Here is a 22,991-nt window from a genome sequence, read left to right as displayed (position 1 = left end):
ACCTCTATCATGTTTCTCCAAGGTGAGGCGAGGCATCGAGCCCTCAAATAATGATTTCCACTAATCACAGGTTAGGATGCAATCCATTGTTTAAACAAGCCATGTCATGGAGATTCTCCTCTATTTTCATTTCCCATCTGCTCAGCATTTTGGTGTCTAAGCACACCAACCTCTAAAAGTGGAACAAAGCTTATTTTGTGAGCCCACTTCAAATCACAGTTTCCATTTCTGGATTAGAAGCCACATTTTATCAATCTGCATGTTACATAAAGCCACAGGCAAAGCTGTCTTAATCACAGTTTCATGTGATGTCTGAACTGAGCCAGTGATGGGAGGCAGGGAACCCAAACACATTCAGATGCATCAGAGGTTGTGGCAACTGGGCACCTTACGTCATGAAAGCGTACCATAATAAGGATAAAAGAATGCAAGATCTGTCACAGAACTCACTTCTCAATAGGCAGAACATGAGGACCGGAAATGGAATAACGGTACAAAAAGGTGAGGAACTTCTTGAAAGCATCAAAGAAAGGCCAGTGAGAAAGAAGGCAAATGCACTTGTTAGTCTGGACTGTTTTGGAACTAGCAGATTTCCTGTCAGGAGTCGTTGCTAAACCCAGCTGAGATTTTTGCTTCTCCGTCAGATTCTCTTCCGGATATGATTCGTAGAACTGAATAGCAGCACCATACACCTGCAAAGGAAAATACATTTGATTTAGCTGAGGGCAATATATCCTCTGTGGTATTCTTTCCTCCACTGTTGTGTTCAAGTTCAAAGGAAGGCACTTTAAGAGATTTAAAGGCTTGGTTTAGACCAGGGGTGGCCAAACTTGCTTAATGTAAGAGAAACACAGAATAAATGTCAGAAGTTTGAGAGCCGCAAGACATAAATGCCAGATATTTGAGAGCCACGAGGCATACAAATAGATGGAGGGAAGGAGAGAGGTGGAAAGAAAGAAACTTTAACTTTAAATGCATTCTCCAAGCTGCTGGCTGGCTTGCCTTGGAGAAGTGATTTAAAGAAAGAAATGTCTTCTCCAAGCCAGCAGACAAAGCCGTGGGGGCTTTGAGAGCCACACAATATGTGTGAAAGAGCCACATGTGGCTCCCGAGCCACAGTTTGGACACCTCTGGTTTAGACATTACTCAAAGTTATGAGTTTATTTTAACTGCGGTCAGTTTGTGAAATGAGAGCACGCAATCCTAGTTTGTCGCAACAAATGCAGGCGTCAGAACCTTCCCTCCATCCCCTTTTTCCCACCATGAAGGGGGAGGGAAATATACAGTGGGAAGGAGAAAAAACACACAACCAGTCAGAAGGGGACACAGCAAGAGGCAAGGAAGGCGGGGAAGAAAGATTTCCTTTCCCTTAGCAAGCGTCCCCTTCCCCCCTTTGTAAATATCATAAAACACCTTCAACAATTCAGGAAAGTAAATATGCCAATTTCAATGTAAACAGCACTAAAACAGCTTCTGGCCAACAAGCAAACATACTGAAGGTGTCAGTTACGTTTTACTAGTATGTGCAAATATATTTTATCTTCACCACAAAAGCACCAAACCACAAGAAGATTTCACTGCGACAATATAAAGCTACCTAATTTATTACACTCAGACTCAGAGGGTAAATGTTGACACGCTGGTGATTATTCAAGGTCCTCAGACAGTATATCCACACAATCTCTGCATTTATTTTCATTTTAATACTTGTTAAAGTGCGGATCAAACAAGATGCGAAAACAGAGATCACATATTAGGAGTCTTCTTCTTTTTTTTTTTTAAGTTCATTAGCAGCCCCACACAGTGGCTTTGAAGACTGGGGAAAGGGAATGTTTAGCACATATCCCTCCCTCTTCAATGCCTGTTAAACTAAAACCAGCTTCATGGAAGAGGAGGAAAAACAGGCACAGCACTTGTATGTGCCTTCTTCTCTCCTGTGGAGCTGACTGCAGCCTGCAAATGCAGTTGCCCAAGGCAAAGGGAAGTCTCTGTTAAAGATCGCTGGTCCCCTTCAAATAGGGTTGCCAATCCCAGGCGGGGGCAGGGGATCCCCCGGTTTGGAGGCCCTCCCCCCGCTTCAGGGTCATCAGAAAGAGGGGGAGGGGAGGGAAATGTCTGCTGGGAACTCTGTTATTACCTAGGGAGATTTATTCCCATAGAAAATCATGGAGAATTGATCTGCGGGTATCTGGGGCTCTGGGGGGGGCCTGTTTTTGGGGTAGAGACACCAAATTTTCAGTATAGCATCTAGTGCCTCTCCCCAAAATACCCCCCAAGTTTCAAAAAGATTGGACTAGGGGGTCCAATTCTATGAGCCCCAAAAGAAGGTGCCCCTATCCATTATTTCCTATGGAAGTGTGCCGTCCCTTTAAATGTGATGGCCAGAACTCCCTTTGGAGTTCAATTATGCTTGTCACAGCCTTGATCTTGGCTCCACTCCTAATGTCTCCTGGCTCCACCCCCAAAGTCTCCTGGCTCCATCCCCAAAGTCCCCAGATATTTCTTGAATTGGACTTGGCAACCCTACCTTCAAAGCTTCCCACGTTTTCCCAGGGAGCGGGCATGACTGTTAAAGCCAGTTTATGTCTAGATTTTTAAGCTACATGAAGTCATCGCAAGAACTTTTCTGAGTAACTGGACAAAACCAGAAACACGAAAGCACACGCTGTACCTGAAAATTCTACTTAGCTGCAATTTTATTCATACCTTTTCAGCCGAAGCTCCAGTCAGTACAAATGTAGAAAAAACAGGGAGGGGATACTTGCTATCAGCTGGCCAGCATTCGATTGTTGCCCCCATGGGGAGACAAAAAAGTGGTACCGATACCGGTAAGGGGAATGAATCGTAATCGTCTTCTGGATATCTACAGAGTAAACCTAGAGAAAGCAATTTGTTCATGACATTACTTAAAGTCTAGGATTTCTGGGATCAGATAAATAAACTACTCTGCAAACTGGAACATTTTAGGAATACACGGGCCTATTAATAAGCATCCAACAAAACAGAATTGAGCCAGGGTTGGACTAGGTGGCCTGCAGGGTCTCTTCCAACTCTATGATTGTTATTATTCTTACACAGTGCAATCCTGAGCAAGTTACTACAGCGTGAGCCCATCTAAACATTTCACATCTGTTCTACTTAAACATGCTCTTTAAAGTTTACTTCACGGCACATATAACACAACACTAGCTTTTAATTCAACACTAGCACCCAATGCAGTCTTCCCAAGTGCTTAGACAGATACAACACAAACAGCCAACAAAGATTAAAATCCTTCCAAATTAGTATCACAACTGAAATTTAAAATTTCAGTTCAAAGCAGAGCAAATAAGGAAAATCCAAAGGTCAGGATAGTTGGTCAGCTGTTAGACTGTCTACATACCTCCTCTGCTTCCTGATACAATATTTTCTTAGAGATCGTTTTAAATAGGTCCCACTAATTCTGACCCTTATTAATTGTGCGGGGGGGGAGGGGGTGTTTGATTAGATGACTCTGGAGGTCCCTTCCAACTCTATGATTCTATGTGCGGAGTATCTTTTTAAGGGCTAAGCATAGCAGGAGAGTATAAAAATAAACACCAACTTTTCCCCCTGTTCTTTTGGACTGTTCTTTTTGGCAAATTTTTTTTACCAGTTGGATTGTTTAGTTTCTTATTTCTGTTTTAACTCTTTTATTGTACACGGGGTTTTCAAATTACTATCTGTAAGCCGACGTGAGAGCCCTCCGGGACGTTAAATGCTACAAATAAGCAAAACATGCCATATGTAGAATAAGCTTTGTTCCATTGTTTGTCCTTATAACACCAGCATGACATATTTAAAAAATTACAGCATTTGTGCCGTGACCTGTTTCACAGCTCTGCAACCAGGACAATAAAAATGAGCTCTTGCAGAGACAGTGAGACCTACGAGGCCAAGTGTAAGCCAAAAGTGAAATTCAAAAGAGGGGGAAACAGAGAAAAAGCTGTAGACTTCTTATTAAGAAGGCTTCTGGAATAAGAGTTTGCTCATCTGTGAACTCTGCACAAGGCTGTGAACGAGCGGGGCCTTGACACAGACAAGGAAGGCAGGATCAGACAAATCCGGCCACCCACATTTCATGGGCTGCCACACACAGCCTCTCAAATTCCACCAATCCACCTACTCAAAACAAATTTAACAGATATTTGTGCATTTCCTTTCCTTCAAAGTACTCAGAAGACATGAGGTTTTATCCTGCTTACTAAACTGGCAGATACCGGCATGCCTAAGAGTAAGAACTCCTCTAGGAGCTTGTTATTGTGGTGGTTTTTAAACCAGCTTTTGCTGGTCTAGGTCCAACACTCTGGCAACCGCACCACAATAGTTTTGTCACTGATTGTGGTTGCTGTTCCCACCGGTTTCTTACCTCTGGCAATCAAAGCAATCCTGTTCTTACGTATTTATTTCATTAAATTTCTAACTTGACCTTCCTTCTCTCCACTGCAGGGTTCAGGGTGGGTTACAACAGTAGGTATGGACAATAAATTTAAAACAGTTAAAATGCAATCTTTACAATATTAAAAACCTATAATATCAAATAGTACTAGAAGGCAGTCAGACACAAGTTAACAAGTATTCCCAAAGAAGAAGAAGAATTGCAGATTTACACCCCGCCCTTCTCTCTGAATCAGAGACTCAGAGCGGCTTACAATCTCCTACATCTTCTCCCCCCACAACAGACACCCTGTGAAGTAGGTGGGGCTGAGAGAGCTTTCACAGAAGTTGGCCTTTCAAGGACAACTCCTACAAGAGCTATGGCTAACCCAAGGTCATTCCAGCAGCTGCAAGTGGAGGAGTGGGGAATCCAACCCGGTTCTCCCAGATAAGAGAGCTATGGCTGACCCAAGGCCATTCCAGCAGCTGCAAGTGGAGGAGTGGGGAATCAAACCCGGTTCTCCCAGATAAGAGAGCTCTGGCTGACCCAAGGCCACTCCAGCAGCTGCAAGTGGAGGAGGGGGGAATCCAACCCAGTTCTCCCAGATAAGAGAGCTCTGGCTGACCCAAGGCCATTCCAGCAGCTGCAAGTGGAGGAGGGGGGAATCCAACCCAGTTCTCCCAGATAAGAGAGCTATGGCTGACCCAAGGCCATTCCAGCAGGTGCAAGCGGAGGAGTGGGCAATCAAACCCGGTTCTCCCAGATAAGAGTCCTCACACTTAACCGCTACACTAAACTGGCCCTCAGAACCTTCAGCATGTGTGCCCACAGATAAAACCAAATACTGGGCAAATAGAAGAAAAGCAGCAACAGTAACGCAAGGCTGGAGAGGGAGAGCTGGTATAGCTGGATCTTGGCCGCCTTGACCACAGGCCAGGCGGAACATCTCTGTTTTACAGCCCCTGAGAAATTGCATCGAGTTCTAGTAACATCAAATTTTACTAGTAACATCAAATTCAATAGACCGTGTACAGTAAATACTCAAGTACTGCTGTGTTCCTTTCGACTGGGCTTGTCCAGGCAAGTTCCAATAAAAAGGAAAATGAGCTTCAATACTCGGCTGTCTTTATCTGAGTGTCCTGGACTCAGATTTTTATCTGCATACAGCTGTGATATACATATGGCATGCCAATAACCACTACAATTCTGGTCACCGCATCTCAAAAAAAAAGATATTTTAGCATTGGGAAAAGTGCAGAAAAAGTCAACTAGAATGATTAAAGGGTTGGAACACTTTCCCTATGAAGAAAGATTTAAGGTTAAAACGCTTGCGGCTCTTTTGCTTGGAGAAACGTCGACTGCGGGGTGACATGAGAGAGGTTTACAAGATTATGCGCGGGATGGAGAAAGTAGAGAAAGAAGTCCTTTTCTCCCTTTCTCACAATACGAGAACTCATGGGCACTCAATGAAATTGCTGGGCAGTCCGGTTAGAACGGATAAAAGGGAGTCCTTCTTCACCCAAAGGGTGATTAACATGTGGAATTCACCGCCACAGGAGGTGGCGGCGGCTATAAGCATAGACAACTTCAAGAGGGGATTGGATAAGCATATGAAGCAGAAGTCCATCACTGACTATTAGCCACAGGGTATTGATGGAACTCTCTGTCTGGGGCAGTGATGCTCTGAATTCTTGGTGCTTGGGGGGGGGGGCACAGTGGGAGGGCTTCTAGCTCCACTGGTGGACCTCCTGATGGCACTTGGTTTTTTTGGCCACTGTGTGACATAGAGTGTTGGACTGGATGGTCCACTGGCCTGATCCAACATGCCTTCTCTTATGTCCTTACGTGACACAGAGTGTTGGACTGGATGGGCCACTAGCCTGATCCAACATGCCTTCTCTTATGTCCTTATGTGACACAGAGTGTTGGACTGGAGGGGCCATTGGCCTGATCCAACATGGCTTCTCTTATGTCCTTACGTGACACAGAGTGTTGGACTGGAGGGGCCATTGGCCTGATCCAACAGGGCTTCTCTTATGTTCTTATGTGACACAGAGTGTTGGACTGGATGGGCCATTGGCCTGATCCAACATGGCTTCTCTTATGTCCTTATGTGACGCAGAATGTTGGACTGGATGGGCCATTGGCCTGATCCAACATGGCTTCTCTTATGTTCTTACCAGAATCTGCTGCGCCTTCCCTAGAGAGCATTCTCCCTTGCATTCTGTCTCCAAGCGCAGGTTGGGGGAGCAGTGCTTCCACAGGATGCCAAGCTCACTCAGAGTACCACATGCGCAGTTCCTGGGGCTTTCCCCTTGTAGCCAGAGCAACACTCCCCTCCCCCAAGAAACTTAGCTCCAACTAAAAGGAGAAACTAGGAAACTACCGGGTACCTGCAGGTGAGCATCCAGGTGGACACTCAGCCCACAGCCAACCGGGGGTGGCAGAAGAGGAGCTTCGCTTAAGTTTTCTCCCCCTTCCAGCCTTTTAATATTTAACAGTGGCGCCATGAATCCATTGCTAAGGATGGGAGGGAGAACTGCTTAGTAAGATGCTTGTGGTGCTGATATGACTAAGAGGAACGGGGCACAGTGGGGAAGTGCAGTGACAGCAAGCACACGGAGGCAGTCCCTGTCTTCCTCCACCCTGCTCAGTTCTGCATCCAAAGCCAGAGCATATGAACAAATGAAGCTGCCTTATACTGAATCAGACCCTCGGTCCATCAAAGTCAGTATTGTCTACTCAGACTGGCAGCGGCTCTCCAGGGTCTCAAGCTGAGGTTTTTCATGCCTATTTGCCTGGACCCTTTTTAGTTGGAGATGCCGGGGATTGAACCTGGGACCTTCTGCTTACCAAGCAGATGCTCTACCACTGAGCCACTGTCTCTCCCCTAAAGAATGGTGATGTCAGGGGATGTGGCCTACACATGAACATATGAAGCTGCGTTCTACTGAATCAGACCCCCCTCGATCCATCAAAGTCAATCTTGTCTACTCAGACTGGCAGCGGCTCTCCAGGGTCTCAAGCTGAGGTTTTTCATGCCTATTTGCCTGGACCCTTTTTTTGGAGATGCCAGGGATTGAACCTGGGACCTTCTGCTTACTAAGCAGATGCTCAACCGCTGAGCCACCATCCCTCCTCAAAGGCTGTTCTGGGCATCTTAAGTTTTATGGACATATGAACATATGAAGTATAGTTATAACAAATGTTTGATTTTAATTATATATTATGAAATGTTAATTTTAAAGTGTAATTTTATATTTTTATGTTGGTTTATATATGTTGTAAGCCGCCCTGAGCCACTCGATGGGAAGGGCGGGATATAAATCCCAGATAAATAAATAAATAAATAAAAAATGAAGTTGCCTTCTACTGAATCAGACCCTCGGTCCATCAAAGTCAGTCTTGTCTACTCAGACTGGCAGCGGCTCTCCAGGGTCTCAAGCTGAGGTTTTTCATACCTACTTGCCTGGACCCTTTTTAGTTGGAGATGCCGGGGACTGAACCTGGGACCTTCTGCTTACTAAGCAGATGCTCAACTGCTGAGTCACCATCCCTCCTCAAAGGCTGTTCTGGGCATCTTGAGTTTTATGGACATATGAACATATGAAGTTGCCTTCTACTGAATCAGACCCTCGGTCCATCAAAGTCAGTCTTGTCTACTCAGACTGGCAGCGGCTCTCCAGGGTCTCAAGCGGAGGTTTTTCACGCCTACTTGCCTGGACCCTTTTTAGTTGGAGATGCCGGGGACTGAACCTGGGACCTTCTGCTTACCAAGCAGATGCTCTACCACTGAGCTACTGTCCCTTCCCTGATGTTTCCCACCCCTGTTCAGAATCAGACTAAGGCAGAAAGATAGTTTGTTGGGTGAGGGGCAGTGAGGGTAGGATTGCTCCTCAAGCAGAACAGCTCCAAACTAACCCTCTGACATTTTGTTGTGTCCTGGATACAACAAACTAAAGCCTCTCAACGTTTTTGGTCTCTTTGGTACTGCATAAACTTATCCTTGAGGGATGGATGCAAATGCATATTTGACATAAGCTTTCATGTTAAAAAAAATGTTTAAATGAAGCATATGGTTACTTTTCTAATAAATTTATTTTGATTTACTTATTTTTCTCTACATCACGTGTAAGCTGCCTTTATTCCCAATGGGGAGCCAAGGCAGTTTATCAGAGGTGTTGAACTCATTGGTTTTGAGGGCCAGATCTGACATAAATGAGACCTTGTTGGGCCAGCCCTGTTGAGTTGGGTTGAGCCACGTTTGGTCGGGCCATGCGCATACCTATTTAAGATTAGGTAGCAGAGTTATACATTTTATAAAGAACACAAACACAAATATATATATTTTAAAAACTCAAAACGTGCTTAAAACGTTAGCACTCATTGGTCTTAAAGGTGCTCTCTTTGTACTTCTCCCATGGGATCCAGGGAGGTGGGCAAAGGAAGCTCTGGCTCTTTCCTTCCTTCCCCAGGGGACAGGGGTGAGGGGAAGGAGCCTCAGCCAATAGAAGAGAATCTTGGCTCGGTAGCTCTGCTCTGCAATAGGGGGAGCCTGGCAAAGTAGGCTATTCCTTCCCCCTTCCTCCCCAAGGGAGGAGCCTCAGCCAATGGAGAAAATGGAGGTTTTGCTCTGAAGCTCCTGTGCAATTGAGCAAGTCTTGCAAAGCAAGCTGTGATGCAGAAGGAAGCAAGATATAGGAAGAAGGAAGCAGATGACAGCCAGTTGCTCGGGGGCCTGATTGGAGTCCTCCGGGGGCCTGATTGGGCCCCTGAACTGCATGTTTGACACCCCTGGTTTACATCATTCTCCTCTCCTCCAGTTCCTCCCCTCACAATAACCTCGCGAGGCACGTTAGGATGAGCGAACATGATTGGCTCAAGGTCACCCAGTGAACTTCCTAGCCTGAGCTGGGAGTTGATCTTGGATCCCCCAGATACCAGGCTGACACTCTCAACCACTACACCACACTCTATTTAAAAATAAAGCTGTAGATTACTTACCTGCTTTATATGATATGGTGTTTGTTTTTGCCACAGATTTCTTATAGCACAAGAAGACCGCTGAGCCCCACTGCAAAAGGCAGGAATGGTGTTAACAGACAGATCCAAAGAGCAACGTTACAAGGCAGAGGGACGAAATGATTTTATATTTATACTCTGCTTTTAGCCCCAACAGGAACCCAAAGTAGCTTACAACATCATTTTCCCTCCTTCCATTTTATCTTTACAACAACCACTCTAGGAGGTGGGTTAAGATGAGACTTGGAGGGTTGCCAAGTCTGGGTTTGAAAATACCTGGAGACTTTGGGGATGGATCCAGGAGAGGGTGGGGTTTGGGAAATGGCTTCAGCATGAACATATGTCTACTCAGACTGGCAGCAGCTCTCCAGAGTCTCAAGCTGAGGTTTTTCTTGCCTACTTGCCTTTTTAGTTGGAGATGCCGGGGATTGAACCTGGGACCTTCTGCTTACCAAGCAGATGCTCTACCACTGAGCCACCACTCCTCCACATAGAGTTCACCCTTCAAAGCAGCAATTTTCTCCAGGGGAACAGAAACACCGAAAAGCAATCCAAAGTGTGTAATATATAATATTTAAAGTGATATATCTTCTAACCTCTGATATCAATAAACCATTAGTAAATACATGAATCACAATCACAATAGCCAGATTCCCAGGGTTTTCGATGTTTTGTTTCCTTTATCATCTACACCAAAGCCTGATAGAGTTCCCTACTAATTTTCTCCAGGGGAGCTGATCTCTGTCAGCTGTAAAAGCAGGAGATCTCCAGGCCACACCTGGAGGCTGGCAACCCGATAGAGAATCACGGCAGAGAGTGACTGGAAAAAACCCCAGGGTTCCGTGACCACCAGCCTCCAAAGAAACAAATGTAGAACAAGAAGCAAAAGTATAATATAGTCAAATACTCTCATACAAACCACACTATAAACATACCCTGATGTACAGAACATATGAAGCTGCCTTCTACTGAATGAACCCTCAGTCCATCGAAGTCAGTACTGTCTACTCAGACTGGCAGCGGCTCTCCAGGGTCTCAAGCTGAGGTTTTTCACACCTATTTGCCTGGACCCTTTTTAGTTGGAGATGCTGGGGATTGAACCTGGGACCTCCTGCTTACCAAGCAGATGCTCTACCACTGAGCCACAGCCCCATTCATGGCTCTCCAGGGTCTCAAGCGGAGGTTTTTCATGCCTACTTGCCTGGACTCTTTTTAGTTGGAGATGCCGGGGATTGAACCTGGGACCTTCTGCTTACCAAGCAGATGCTCTGCCACTGAGCCACCATCCCTCCCTAATAGTAATAGTAACACCAATAGTAAGTGCAAAAGGAAGGACTATAATAATATATTTAAATCCAAATCAATGTCCTTTCGAGAATCAGCAAATAGACCTTCAGTTCCAAATGAATCCTTGGTCCAGCATGTCTCCTGAGAAAACCAGGTAGTATTCCAGTTCCAAATGGATCTTTTGACACAGCACCACAGTACAGTGACGAATTAGTACTTTATGTTCCCTCATTTCTCTCGAAGCTTTGGCTAGCTGTGTGAAAAATAGCAAAGCTAATATACTACAATCACATTCTAAAATGAATTAAATCATACACCACCTGTGATTACACATACCTTTCAACTATAATAATTCAGAGCACGGCAAGATTCCACCTATTTGCACACATCCGAGTGACAGTTTCAAAAGTCTTGCACTGTGCCCTAATACTTATCCTATCTAAATACTCAACCACAGGTGTGAATGTTTAGCGGTGCTTCTTAAACGTACTGCCACACAATATACAACCTCCGTGTAAATTAACAGCATAGCATGGAGCAAGACCGTTGAAACTGTTTTGTACGAGTGTTTGAATATATTATACTTTTGCTTATTGTTCTACATTTGTTTCTTTGGAGGCTGGTCGTCACGGAACCCTGGGGTTTTCTCCAGTCACCCACCTGGAGGCTGGCAACCTTAGACGAGAGTGTGTGACTGGCCCCAAGCCGTGTAACAACCTTCCATGGTAGAGCAGGTATTCAAACTAGAGTCCCCCAGATTCTAGTTTGACACACTACTCCACACAGCAGACACAGGCAAGCTAGAAAGGACAAGCTATACACAGTCGCATTCCGTGTCAGCGTAGCCATGGCAATGAATCACATAAGTACTTCTATGTGTCAGAGAAAAAGAACTTGACTTGTAGGGCAACCACCAATTTTCCTGGGTTAGCCCTTTCACTTGATTCCTGCTGATTTTTAAGTCTTTCATAACTGTAATAGAGTCTCTTAGCCTCTAATTTTTTTTTTACTCAATGAGTCATTTTTAACAGAAATACATAATTTTGCAATTCTGAACAATACTAACTCCGCTCTGTCACTGGCAACAGATCCTGGTATACAGAAATTTACAGTGTTCCGTTCATTTCTGGCACAATTAGCAAGTGTCTACAGAACAGAGGTATCTTTGGAATGGGAAAAGGGAATGGTTACTGTACTTCACCAGCTGCAGCACACAGCAGTAAAAAAGGCAGTATCTTAGATTTTGAAGGGAAATCAATATTTCTAATGGCTACGACAAAACTGTTAACAAGCAATTGAAGGGGCAACAATCTCTGGTGTTAAGATAATGAAACCTTGAAAAAGTAACGTAGAAAAGATGTTTGTCTTTAATGAGGTTTTTGTTGTTGTTGTTCTATAGGGACCTACAGTGGTCCAGTGGAAATGGACAAGAATAGATCAGATCAGTCATACTTTACAGATTTCTTCTTGTCGACATATCTGTATCATCTAGCACAGAATGTACTAGAAAACGGACAGATCCAACGCAGAAATTCTTAAATGTCTCTTTTCAAACGATGAAAGCTGGGAATCTATAGAACGTGGAAGGTTTTCTTCAAAGTTATGCTACGATACCTAGTAAACAGCAATGCTATGAAATACTTATGGATGGTAAAAATAGAAACCTTTTGAAGTTGTTCTATCAAAAACAGCCAGTTTACTGCTGAATGTGAACATAAGCCTTTTGAAACGCTAAAGAGTATGCTGATATTTATCAAGGAAATACCATCACATCGGAAAAACAGATTCTACCATACTTTTCATGCGTTACAAATCTGGATACTTGCAAACAGCTATGTGCTTGATGAAGATATAAGGTTCTAGGTATCTATTATAATAATCTTATACTTAAGAGGGTCAAAGTCTAGATATATGCTAGAAGACATGTAGCTTTGATCATTTTGTACTTCCTTTTGTAATCACCCAGTTTGTGTTTGCAAGATACTGATGCACTGTTTTAGGTTACATTATGCTCATTGTTTTAGAAGACATTTAAAAAAGGCTGTTGGACTATAGTCTGCTTTTCGTCATCAGAATCTTGCCTCTTCTCTGTTACGATTCTCCTCTGTGAGCTCTCGTTCTCTCTCTCACACACACACACTCACACCGTACAAATTCACTGCTATTTTTGCTTTTTGGAGAAGTGACCTAAACCACATTTTATCACTCAGAATCATGCAATATGATAAAACAGGCTAGGGTAACATGCATTCTAAGCCTTACTGAGAACAGGTTTCATAGGCAACAACTCAAAAGCCCCTGAATCACGTTCTAATCAGTTCCACACCTTTAACATCCCAGCCTTTTGTGCTGGAGACAGCATGAAACCTTCTTGCGGTTAGGAATTTCTAGCCAGAGGACATATGAATACAGGGTCTGGAAGTTTTCACAGCTTCCCATAGAACCAGAAAAAGATGAGCATCACACAAAACTTGAATTTCTAGTACCCAGCCAAAAATTGCCATCGGTTATTATTACGTATGGGCCTGGGGTCTCTCTGGTGAAGTCTTTTGCATTGGGAAATAGAACGACAAGCAGTTCAATTTTATACCAGAACTAACTGTGATAATTGTACCTCTTTGGTGCCACTCCATTAATTAAGAGTTCTTAGAGCTGAGCTACTGCATCCTGGCAACCAATCAGCAAATTTTCTGGCTGGTACTCTGAAGTTATCTGGAAGCTAGGTGACTGTGGACAACCGTAAAGTTTACACACTCCTGGCCTTTGGAAGAGGGGGAATCTGACCCCGGTCCCCTTCCCCTGAGTCAGAAAATTCCTAAAAAACTAAGAGGGTTCCATTTCTGCATTAGACGGATGAGAAGCAGATAGGCTTGCTTTTTGGCCTTCCAAGGGGAGGGACGGTGGGTCAGTGGTAGAGCATCTGCTTGGTTCAGTCCCCGGCATCTCCAACCAAAAGGGTCCAGGCAAGTAGGCATGAAAAACCTCCGCTCCATGTTCATATGAAGTATACCTCCAATTATCAAATGCTGAAGAAAATTGGTTGGTTTTTGTCATCAAGTCACCGCTGACTTATGGTGACCCCGTAGTGTTTTCAAGGCAAGAGATGTTCAGAGATGGTTTGCCATGGCCTGCCTCCGTGTCATGACCCTGGTATTCCCTGGAGGTCTCCCATCCAAATACTAGTGAGGGTTGACCCCGCTTAGCTTCTGAGATCTGATAAAATCAAGCTAGCCTGGGTTATCCAGGTCAGGGCTTGAAGAAAACAGGGCAGCTCAATAAGACTCACGCACCAGGCTTGTGCTCACAACTGGTGGTGGAATGTTCCATTAAGTGCAGCTAACTTACAGCGAACAGGTAAGGTTTTCAAGGCTAGAGATGAACAGAGGTGATCTGCCATTGCCTGCCTCTGTGTAGCAACCATGGGTTTTGTTAGTAGCATCCTAACCAAGTACTAACAAGCAGGGTTTGGGGGGGGGGGGGGGTTGTAGCAGGAACGCCTTTGCATATTAGGCCACACACCCCTGATGCAGCCAATCCTCCAAGAGCTTACAGGGCTCTTAGTACAGGGTCCAGAGATAGAATTCTAGCAGGGGCTCCTTTGCATATTAGGCCACACACCCCTGATGGAGCCAACCCTCCAAGAGCTTACAGGGCTCTTAGTACAGGGTCCAGAGATAGAATTCTAGCAGGGGCTCCTTTGCATATTAGGCCACACACCCCTGATGCAGCCATCCCTCCAAGAGCTTACAGGGCTCTTAGTACAGGGTCCAGAGATAGAATTCTAGCAGGAGCTCCTTTGCATATTAGGCCACACAACCCTGATGGAGCCAACCCTCCAAGAGCTTACAGGGCTCTTAGTACAGGGTCCAGAGATAGAATTCTAGCAGGGGCTCCTTTGCATATTAGGCCACACACCCCTGATGGAGCCAACCCTCCAAGAGCTTACAGGGCTCTTAGTACAGGGTCCAGAGATAGAATTCTAGCAGGGGCTCCTTTGCATATTAGGCCACACACCCCTGATGGAGCCAACCCTCCAAGAGCTTACAGGGCTCTTAGTACAGGGTCCAGAGACAGAATTCTAGCAGGGGCTCCTTTGCATATTAGGCCACACACCCCTGATGGAGCCAACCCTCCAAGAGCTTACAGGGCTCTTAGTACAGGGTCCAGAGACAGAATTCTAGCAGGGGCTCCTTTGCATATTAGGCCACACACCCCTGATGGAGCCAACCCTCCAAGAGCTTACAGGGCTCTTAGTACAGGGTCCAGAGACAGAATTCTAGCAGGGGCTCCTTTGCATATTAGGCCACACACCCCTGATGGAGCCAACCCTCCAAGAGCTTACAGGGCTCTTAGTACAGGGTCCAGAGACAGAATTCTAGCAGGGGCTCCTTTGCATATTAGGCCACACACCCCTGATGGAGCCAACCCTCCAAGAGCTTACAGGGCTCTTAGTACAGGGTCCAGAGACAGAATTCTAGCAGGGGCTCCTTTGCATATTAGGCCACACACCCCTGATGGAGCCAACCCTCCAAGAGCTTACAGGGCTCTTAGTACAGGGTCCAGAGATAGAATTCTAGCAGGGGCTCCTTTGCATATTAGGCCACACACCCCTGATGGAGCCAACCCTCCAAGAGCTTACAGGGCTCTTAGTACAGGGTCCAGAGACAGAATTCTAGCAGGGGCTCCTTTGCATATTAGGCCACACACCCCTGATGGAGCCAACCCTCCAAGAGCTTACAGGGCTCTTAGTACAGGGTCCAGAGACAGAATTCTAGCAGGGGCTCCTTTGCATATTAGGCCACACACCCCTGATGGAGCCAACCCTCCAAGAGCTTACAGGGCTCTTAGTACAGGGTCCAGAGATAGAATTCTAGCAGGGGCTCCTTTGCATATTAGGCCACACACCCCTGATGGAGCCAACCCTCCAAGAGCTTACAGGGCTCTTAGTACAGGGTCCAGAGACAGAATTCTAGCAGGGGCTCCTTTGCATATTAGGCCACACACCCCTGATGCAGCCAATCCTCCAAGAGCTTACAAGGCTCTTCGTACAGGGCCTACTGTAAGCTCCAGGAGGATTGGCTACATCAGGGGCGTGTGGCCTCATAGGCAAAGGAGTTCCTGCTACAAAAAAAGGCCATGGTAACAAGAGCCAACCATGCTTAGCTTCCAGGATATGATGAGACTGGGCCAGCCTGGAGCATCCACATCAGGGCAAGTCCATAACTAGGCATATTCTATTCTGTAACAAACATACCAAGTAAAACTAGCAGATACCACAGAACAGCAGTTTCACAGCACGACCAGCTCTTAAGTGAAATGCAATGCAACAAAACTGCTGATTCACTTAGACACACGGCAGAGTCAAGACCAACAAAGTTTTAATTCCGAACGTAAGCTTTCGTGCGCTCTAAGCACACTTCATCAGACAGTAGGATGGAATGGCGAGCTGTCCTAAATATAGAAAAGCGGGCAGCGAATCAGCATGCAATATCATGGAAATGTCCCTTAGCAGATTGAAAGTATCACAGGCCAGGGCCTAGCAACTGCCAGCCTGTGTCCACTGGGCTAAAAAACCAAAACCAGTAATGAACGTCAGAATAGCACTTAGACACATTTGAACGCATAACATCAGGCCTTGTTTGTGAACTTCCAGAGGAATCTAACTTGTCTCTGCTGGAAACAGAGTGCTGAATTAGCTCACCCTTAGTTGGACAAAGCAAAACAAATAAACATTTTATTATTTTTAATGCTATCACAGTAGGACTGCAGAAATGAATTCAGAATATGCCGCCTGGATCACATTTATACTGTGTTCCACATAGCAAAGGCTACACTGTGTTCCACATAGCTACACAGCATAGAACACAGGAGAAAGCTCAGTGACAGAATACGGGTTGACAACTGTCCATGAGAAACACACTAAAGTAGAGCCACGAAAGACAAACTGGCATGTGCTCTGTGCCCTCATCAAGAGAATGTAATTAATTCTATTACAAATATTACACATCCCCTGAATAGTATCTTCTACAAAACCATAAGTCACCTTACCATACTGTTGTTGAGATTCTTGTCAACCTTGCAGAATGTGTGTGGTGGGGTTTCTCCCTTGCTCGGGACAATTATGCATATATCCGTTACAGCCAGAGTATTCGGGGTCATATTCTCCAAGGCCCTCCGATATGTAATGTGTACTTTTTGGGATGAGGCTCCACCACTGATAATTGCAGGGCGGCCGTATGGCGTAGTCTGAATGATTTCACAGCCCTGCTTTAATCGCTCTTTCCCATCGTATAAAACCCTAAATGGGAGACAAATCCCAAAAGCATAAATTAAGTATTTGTGCATGTACAAAGTGTCAAGTCACAACTGACTTATTGTGACCCCAACAAGGGGCTTTCAAGGCAAGTGAGAAGCAGAGGTGGTTGGCCATTGCCTTCTTCTGCAGAGTCTTCCTTGGAGGTCTCTCATCCAAGACTTACGGTGACCCCAGCAAGGGGCTTTCAGGGCAAGCGAGAAGCAGAGGTGGTTGGTCATTGCCTTCCTCTGCAGAGTCTTCCTTGGTGGTCTCCCATCCAAGACTTATGGAAGCCCCAGCAAGGGGCTTTCAAGGCGAGTGAGAAGGAGAGGTGGTTGGCCATTGCCTTCCTCCACAGAGTCTTCCTTGATGGTCTCCCATTCAACACTTATGGTGACCCCAGCAAAGGGCTTCCACGGCAAGTGAGAAGCAGAGGTGGTTGGCCATTGCCTTCCTCTGCAGAGTCTTCCTTGGTGGTCTCCCATCCAAGCCTTATGGAAGCCCCAGCAAGGGGCTTTCAGGGCAAGTGAGAAGCAGAGGTGGTTGGTCATTGCCTTCCTCTGCAGAGTCTTCCTTGGTGGTCTCCCATCCAAGCCTTATGGAAGCCCCAGCAAGGGGCTTTCAGGGCAAGTGAGAAGCAGAGGTGGTTGGCCATTGCCTTCCTCTGCAGAGTCTTCCTTGGTGGTCTCCCATCCAAGACTTATGGAAGCCCCAGCAAGGGGCTTTCAGGGCAAGTGAGAAGCAGAGGTGGTTGGTCATTGCCTTCCTCTGCAGAGTCTTCCTTGGTGGTCTCCCATCCAAGCCTTATGGAAGCCCCAGCAAGGGGCTTTCAGGGCAAGTGAGAAGCAGAGGTGGTTGGCCATTGCCTTCCTCTGAAAAGTCTTCCTTGGTGGTCTCCCATCCAAGACTTATGGTGACTCCAGCAAGGGGCTTCCACGGCAAGTGAGAAGCAGAGGTGGTTGGCCAGTGCCTTCCTCTGCAGACTGTTCCTTGGTGTGTTCAAGTATTTATTTATTTGCCTTCAATTTATATCCTGCCCATTCTAAAAGTGGACTCAGGGCGGCTAACAGTCATAATAAAACCAACGATCTCAATTACAGATATAAAACCATAAAAACATAAACAATTAACAATTTAAGACACGATATTAGGTGCTAAACACAATCTTAAAGCAGAAGTGGATCAGATTATATTAGATCTTCTATTTATCTGTTGGTGGTCCTTTCTAGCGGTAATTGCTCAGCAGCGTAAAAATCGGCAGCCTTCTCCCACTAATTACTATAGGCCTGTTTAAACAGCTCAGTTTTACAAGCCCTGTGGAATTGGGAGAGGGCTCTTATAGCATCAGGGAGAGCATTCCATAGCATTGGTGCTGCCACTGAGAAGGCCCCGCCCATGTAGAGCCTAATCTGGCCTCCCTTGTTCTGTGGATGAACAACAGATTTTGATTCTCGAATGCAGTGCTCTCTGGGGAACATGTGGGGAAAGGCGGTCCCGTAGATAGGTCCTCGGCCATATAGGCTTTAAAGGTAAATACCAGCACTTTGAAACGGACTCGGTACACAAACACTGACCCTTGCTTCGCTTCTGAGATGGAGCTATGCCATACCACTCCACAACCCCAACAAAAGTATTTAGAAAGACATTAAGATTATAAGGAAAGACTGAAAGTACTTCTGCTGGTGTCTGAAAAACAAAGAAAACTCCAGATTCTTCCAGGCTCTGCCTATAACCCAGCAAACTCCACCTTGCCTCTGTTCTAGACTAGCCCAATTTCTTCAGGAATTTGAACCCAATCTGCTGGGCTACTCTCTGAATCCATCCCTGGGACTATTGAGCAAATGTGTATTTTCTTAAAATCAGAATTTGGGAACTCTACTCACTACTTGCACCATTTGGAATACAACAAAAATTACTCACCCCAGATCAGTTAGCGGGGGCTTGTCTCTTCCCCTCCTGTAGCAAAGGTATATTTGTGGACCCACAAGACTGCCATTGTTGAGATCCGCCGATAGACCTGATGGAGTAACATCTATGCATTTGTATCCATGGGGTACCTCCTCCCCAAGAGATTTAATCACTACCGCCACATCTGTGATGGGCTCTTTTGGTTTTGCAAGTTTATGACAAGCGTCGTTGAAGTGGATTTCTTCCTCCAGCGGTTTGGAAATATCCGTCAATCCTGCCACGACAAAATAGTCAGCAACACGAGCCCCTTTGTCTTCCATCTTCCATCCCAGAAAGCTCTAGCTGGCAAGGAATGAAGAACAATATAAGTAATCAAACGTAGTATGTTTTACCAGTTAGTATATGGGCGTGTCCAATGTTCCCTCTAAGCTGCAGAGTCTTGTGAGCAAAAATTCTACTTTGTGAGCTACTGGTATCAAACTTGTGAGCGACTGGCATTAAAGTTGTGAGCTACTGCGCAAATTATTGTGCTCTGGGGTCATTTTTTCTGAGCTAGGACAAAAATGTCAGCTGGAGGCTAAAAAATCTGTGAGCTAGCTCACGCTAACTCAGCTTAGAAGAAGAAGAAGATATTGGATTTATATCCCGCCCTCCACTCTGAAGAGTCTCAGAGCGGCTCACAATCTCCTTTACCTTCCTCCCCCACAACAGACACCCTGTGAGGTGGGTGGGGCTGGAGAGGGCTCTCACAACAGCTGCCCTTTCAAGGACAACCTCTGCCAGAGCTATGGCTGACCCAAGGCCATGCCAGCAGCTGCAAGTGGAGGAGTGGGGAATCAAACCCGGTTCTCCCAGATGAGAGAGCTCTGGCTGACCCAAGGCCATTCCAGCAGGTGCAAGTGGAGGAGTGGGGAATCAAACCCGGTTCTCCCAGATAAGAGAGCTCTGGCTGATCCAAGGCCATTCCAGCAGCTGCAAGTGGAGGAGTGGGGAATCAAACCCGGTTCTCCCAGATAAGAGTCCACGCACTTAACCACTACACCAAACTGGCTCTCCAGCTTAGAGAGAACACTGGGCATGTCTCTTTGAAAGAAGGAGCATCAAGAATACACAAAAGATTACATTTTTCGTGGTGAATTTGCCACGGTTCTGTTCTCTGTAAAACACATTATTCTCACCTTTTATCATGAAATCGAAAGTCAAACAGACATCTCAGAATACCAACTTCATCAATACTATAAACAAGGACCAGTCGGTCTGCAACCAGCATGTTTAGAGACAAGACAAGAAGAGAGCATGCTCACCCTCTTCCAACAGAAATGAGTTACCTTTGAAATCAACGGTATCAGTTCTCAAAAACTGGATGCTTTAAAAGGGCCGGCATCTTCTGCATTACAAAATTAATTCGAACCAAAACCTATCCTTAATCATCACAAACAGCTTGAGCCCATGAAATGTAAGACTGACATTTCTCCTATGCCACGGTGCATTATATAAGCAGTCTGCTCTTTAACGGCGTAAAGGATGCGACAGAGCTTAGTCATATGCACACTTCCCATTTCTACCCTCACCCCCAGAAACCACATACCAAAGATGTTATTGGAGCAACGGGGGTGAAAGAAAAGTGAAGAAGAAAAATATCTCACAATGAAATTCACAGAGCATATTAATGACCAAGCACAGTCCGTCAGTTGAAAGGTAAAAAAGATTCTAGGGATAAACCTTGAAGTTAAAAACAAAAACAAAACCTAGGTTAGTTTGAATAAGAACTACCCATATGTGAAGACAGATTAGATCAGGCCTCAGATTCAGCAGGAGCTCATAGGAGCGCAGCTCCTGAACCTTTCTGAGGGTTCCCCCTCTTTCTCCATACCTACCTAGTCCATTGAATAGTAGGTGCAGCTGCATAACAATTCCTGGATTAGGAGAGTGGGCAAACAGCCAACCACCAGGGGTTTTGCCCCACCCACAGTAGCCCTCACTAATCCCTGGAGAAACCCACACCACCCTTTCTCCACTTCTTATGTGATTTTGGGCAGCGGGTGGCTTGCTGGCCTTTTGACTGGGAGGGAGGGCAACCCAGGAGAGCCCCAGGTGAGCAAGGCCTGCTTGGGCTGGCTGGATCTCTAGCCAGCCCAAGCAGGCCTTGCTTGCCCGGGGCTCTCCTTTCTTGCGTCAGGTTGCTTTTGGCTGGTGGGGGGGGGGGGGGCAGCATACGCTAATGAGTTTTTGCTAATGAGCTCTGCCACCTATTTTTCGACAAAACGACCCCTGAATTAGATGCAGATTTTTTTCCCATAGAGCTAATGGTGGTTTGAGAGAGACTTTGTTCCCTCTGCTGCGCATGTGCATCTTACTATCTGACATATGTGGTCAAATGATCTTGTAGGCTCTTGCAGCAGCATAAAAATGTGAACCTAAGTGTCAACAGAGAAGATGAAGGGACAAAACAAACAGGTGTGCACAGAACAGGATATGATATCATTATCACAACCGCCTTCAACCCTCATCTCCAGACAAAAGTTGAAAGCAAAACTATGCCCGTCTTCACCCAGGCCTGTTTTCAACCACACTAGATGATGTAGTTGAACAAAGCAGGAGTCAAGTCGCACCTTTAAGACCAACCAAGTTTTATTGAGAACGTAAGCTTTCGTGTGCTCTCTAAGCACACTTCATCAGACGAGGGGATCAGGTATTGTGGGCTCAAAATACATGCAGTTTGTTGTTTAAGAGTGCAAACTGGCTGTGGTCACATGATAAAACTAATTAGGTAGCCTAGAACTAGGATGCTAATTCGGTAGCCTACAACTAGGAAATACATGTCCTTCTGTGATTGGCAAAAATATCAATTGGTAGGGACTTTATTACCTTTTATGGCTATCCAGACCAAACGGCCAAGCCACACTGTTTTATCATGTGACTACAGCCAGTGCACTCTTAAACAACAAACTGCATGTATTTCAGCCCACAATACCTGATCCCCTCGTCTGATGAAGTGTGCTTAGACAGCACACGAAAGCTCACGTTCTAAATAAAACTTGGTTGGTCTTAAAGGTGCCACTTGACTCCTGCTTTGTTCAACTGCTTCAGACCAACACGGCTGCCCTCTTGGATCTAACTAAATGATGTAAACTGCTTTGGGTTCCCGCTGGGGAGAAAGACAGTCAAAAATGAAGTAAATAAATACAAAAATAATAGCGTACAAGGCTCTTTCGCTTTTAAAAAAAAATTATCTGAATATTGGAATAATATTATTAAGACACAAGTGCGTTGCATAATACTAGGTCACCATTTTGTTAGAGTTCTATTGAGCATCACCAAATTCTTTTGTAAAATGGCACCTAAGAACGCAAGAGAAGCCTTGTTGAATCAGGCCAATGGCCCCTCCAGTGCAACACTCTATTTCACATAAGAACATAAGAGAAGCCCTGTTGGATCAGGCCAATGGCCCCTCCAGTCCAACATTCTGTGTCACAGAAGAACATAAGAGAAGCCCTGTTGGATCAGGCCAGTGGCCCATCCAGTCCAACACTCTGTGTCACACAGTGGCCCAAAAACCCAGATGCCATCAGGAGGTCCACCAGTGGGGCCAGGACCTCATTCTCCTATTGATTTATTCTGCAGTTACTATTAGTTATATTTGCCCCCGAAGAAGATATTTGCCAGAACTTATTACTGAGTATATTTCAACCAATAAATTCTCCTTCAGTCATAACTTGAGATTCACCCTTCTTGTTTAATCTTTGGCACTTGGGATCCTTAAACTCTCTCTCTCTCTCTCTCTCTCTCTCTCTCGGCTTGGCTTCGCGAACGAAGATTTAAGAAGGGTGCAATAGTCCACGTTTGCTGCAGGCTCGCTGGTGGCTGACAAGACCAATGTGGGACAGGCAGGTCCGGCCACAGCGGCTGCAGGGAAAAGTCTGATTTAGGGTTGGTCCTGTAGCAGTGCGATTCTTCCTCAATCTCCTTTTGTCCTCAAGACCAGCTATGCGTGTGTTCTCAAAGGAAGAGACAGCCTGGTGGATGGTGTGCCTCCATGCTTTGCGATCTGAGGCTAGGTCAGACCACTGGTGATGGTTGATG

At 45.5% G+C, this 22,991-nt stretch overlaps 1 protein-coding gene and 1 non-coding gene across 3 annotated transcripts in view; both read right to left on the bottom strand.

Moving 5' to 3' along the window:
* DENND4A (DENN domain containing 4A) overlaps positions 1-19,249 on the bottom strand; it is a 93,129-nt gene extending 73,880 nt beyond the window's left edge. For both annotated transcript variants that reach the window (XM_060259906.1, XM_060259907.1), the window contains exons 1-5: positions 18,921-19,249; positions 16,754-17,003; positions 9,401-9,470; positions 2,707-2,876; positions 451-692 (exon numbers count right to left, since the gene is read on the bottom strand). In XM_060259906.1, coding sequence (XP_060115889.1) covers positions 451-692; positions 2,707-2,876; positions 9,401-9,470; positions 16,754-17,003; positions 18,921-19,228 — 1,040 coding nt within the window. In that variant the 5' untranslated portion in view covers positions 19,229-19,249. The remainder of the gene's footprint in view (positions 1-450; positions 693-2,706; positions 2,877-9,400; positions 9,471-16,753; positions 17,004-18,920) is intronic.
* Positions 7,461-7,535, bottom strand: TRNAT-AGU (transfer RNA threonine (anticodon AGU)). Its single transcript has one exon. It is a non-coding gene; the product is annotated as a tRNA-Thr (tRNA).
* Positions 19,250-22,991: the final 3,742 nt, after the last annotated feature.

Source organism: Heteronotia binoei, chromosome 19 (assembly GCF_032191835.1).
Source record: "Heteronotia binoei isolate CCM8104 ecotype False Entrance Well chromosome 19, APGP_CSIRO_Hbin_v1, whole genome shotgun sequence".
Taxonomy (NCBI): Eukaryota; Metazoa; Chordata; class Lepidosauria; order Squamata; family Gekkonidae; genus Heteronotia; species Heteronotia binoei.
The sequence above is the reverse complement of the archived record's forward strand: the minus strand, read 5'-3'. Positions and strand labels throughout refer to the sequence as shown.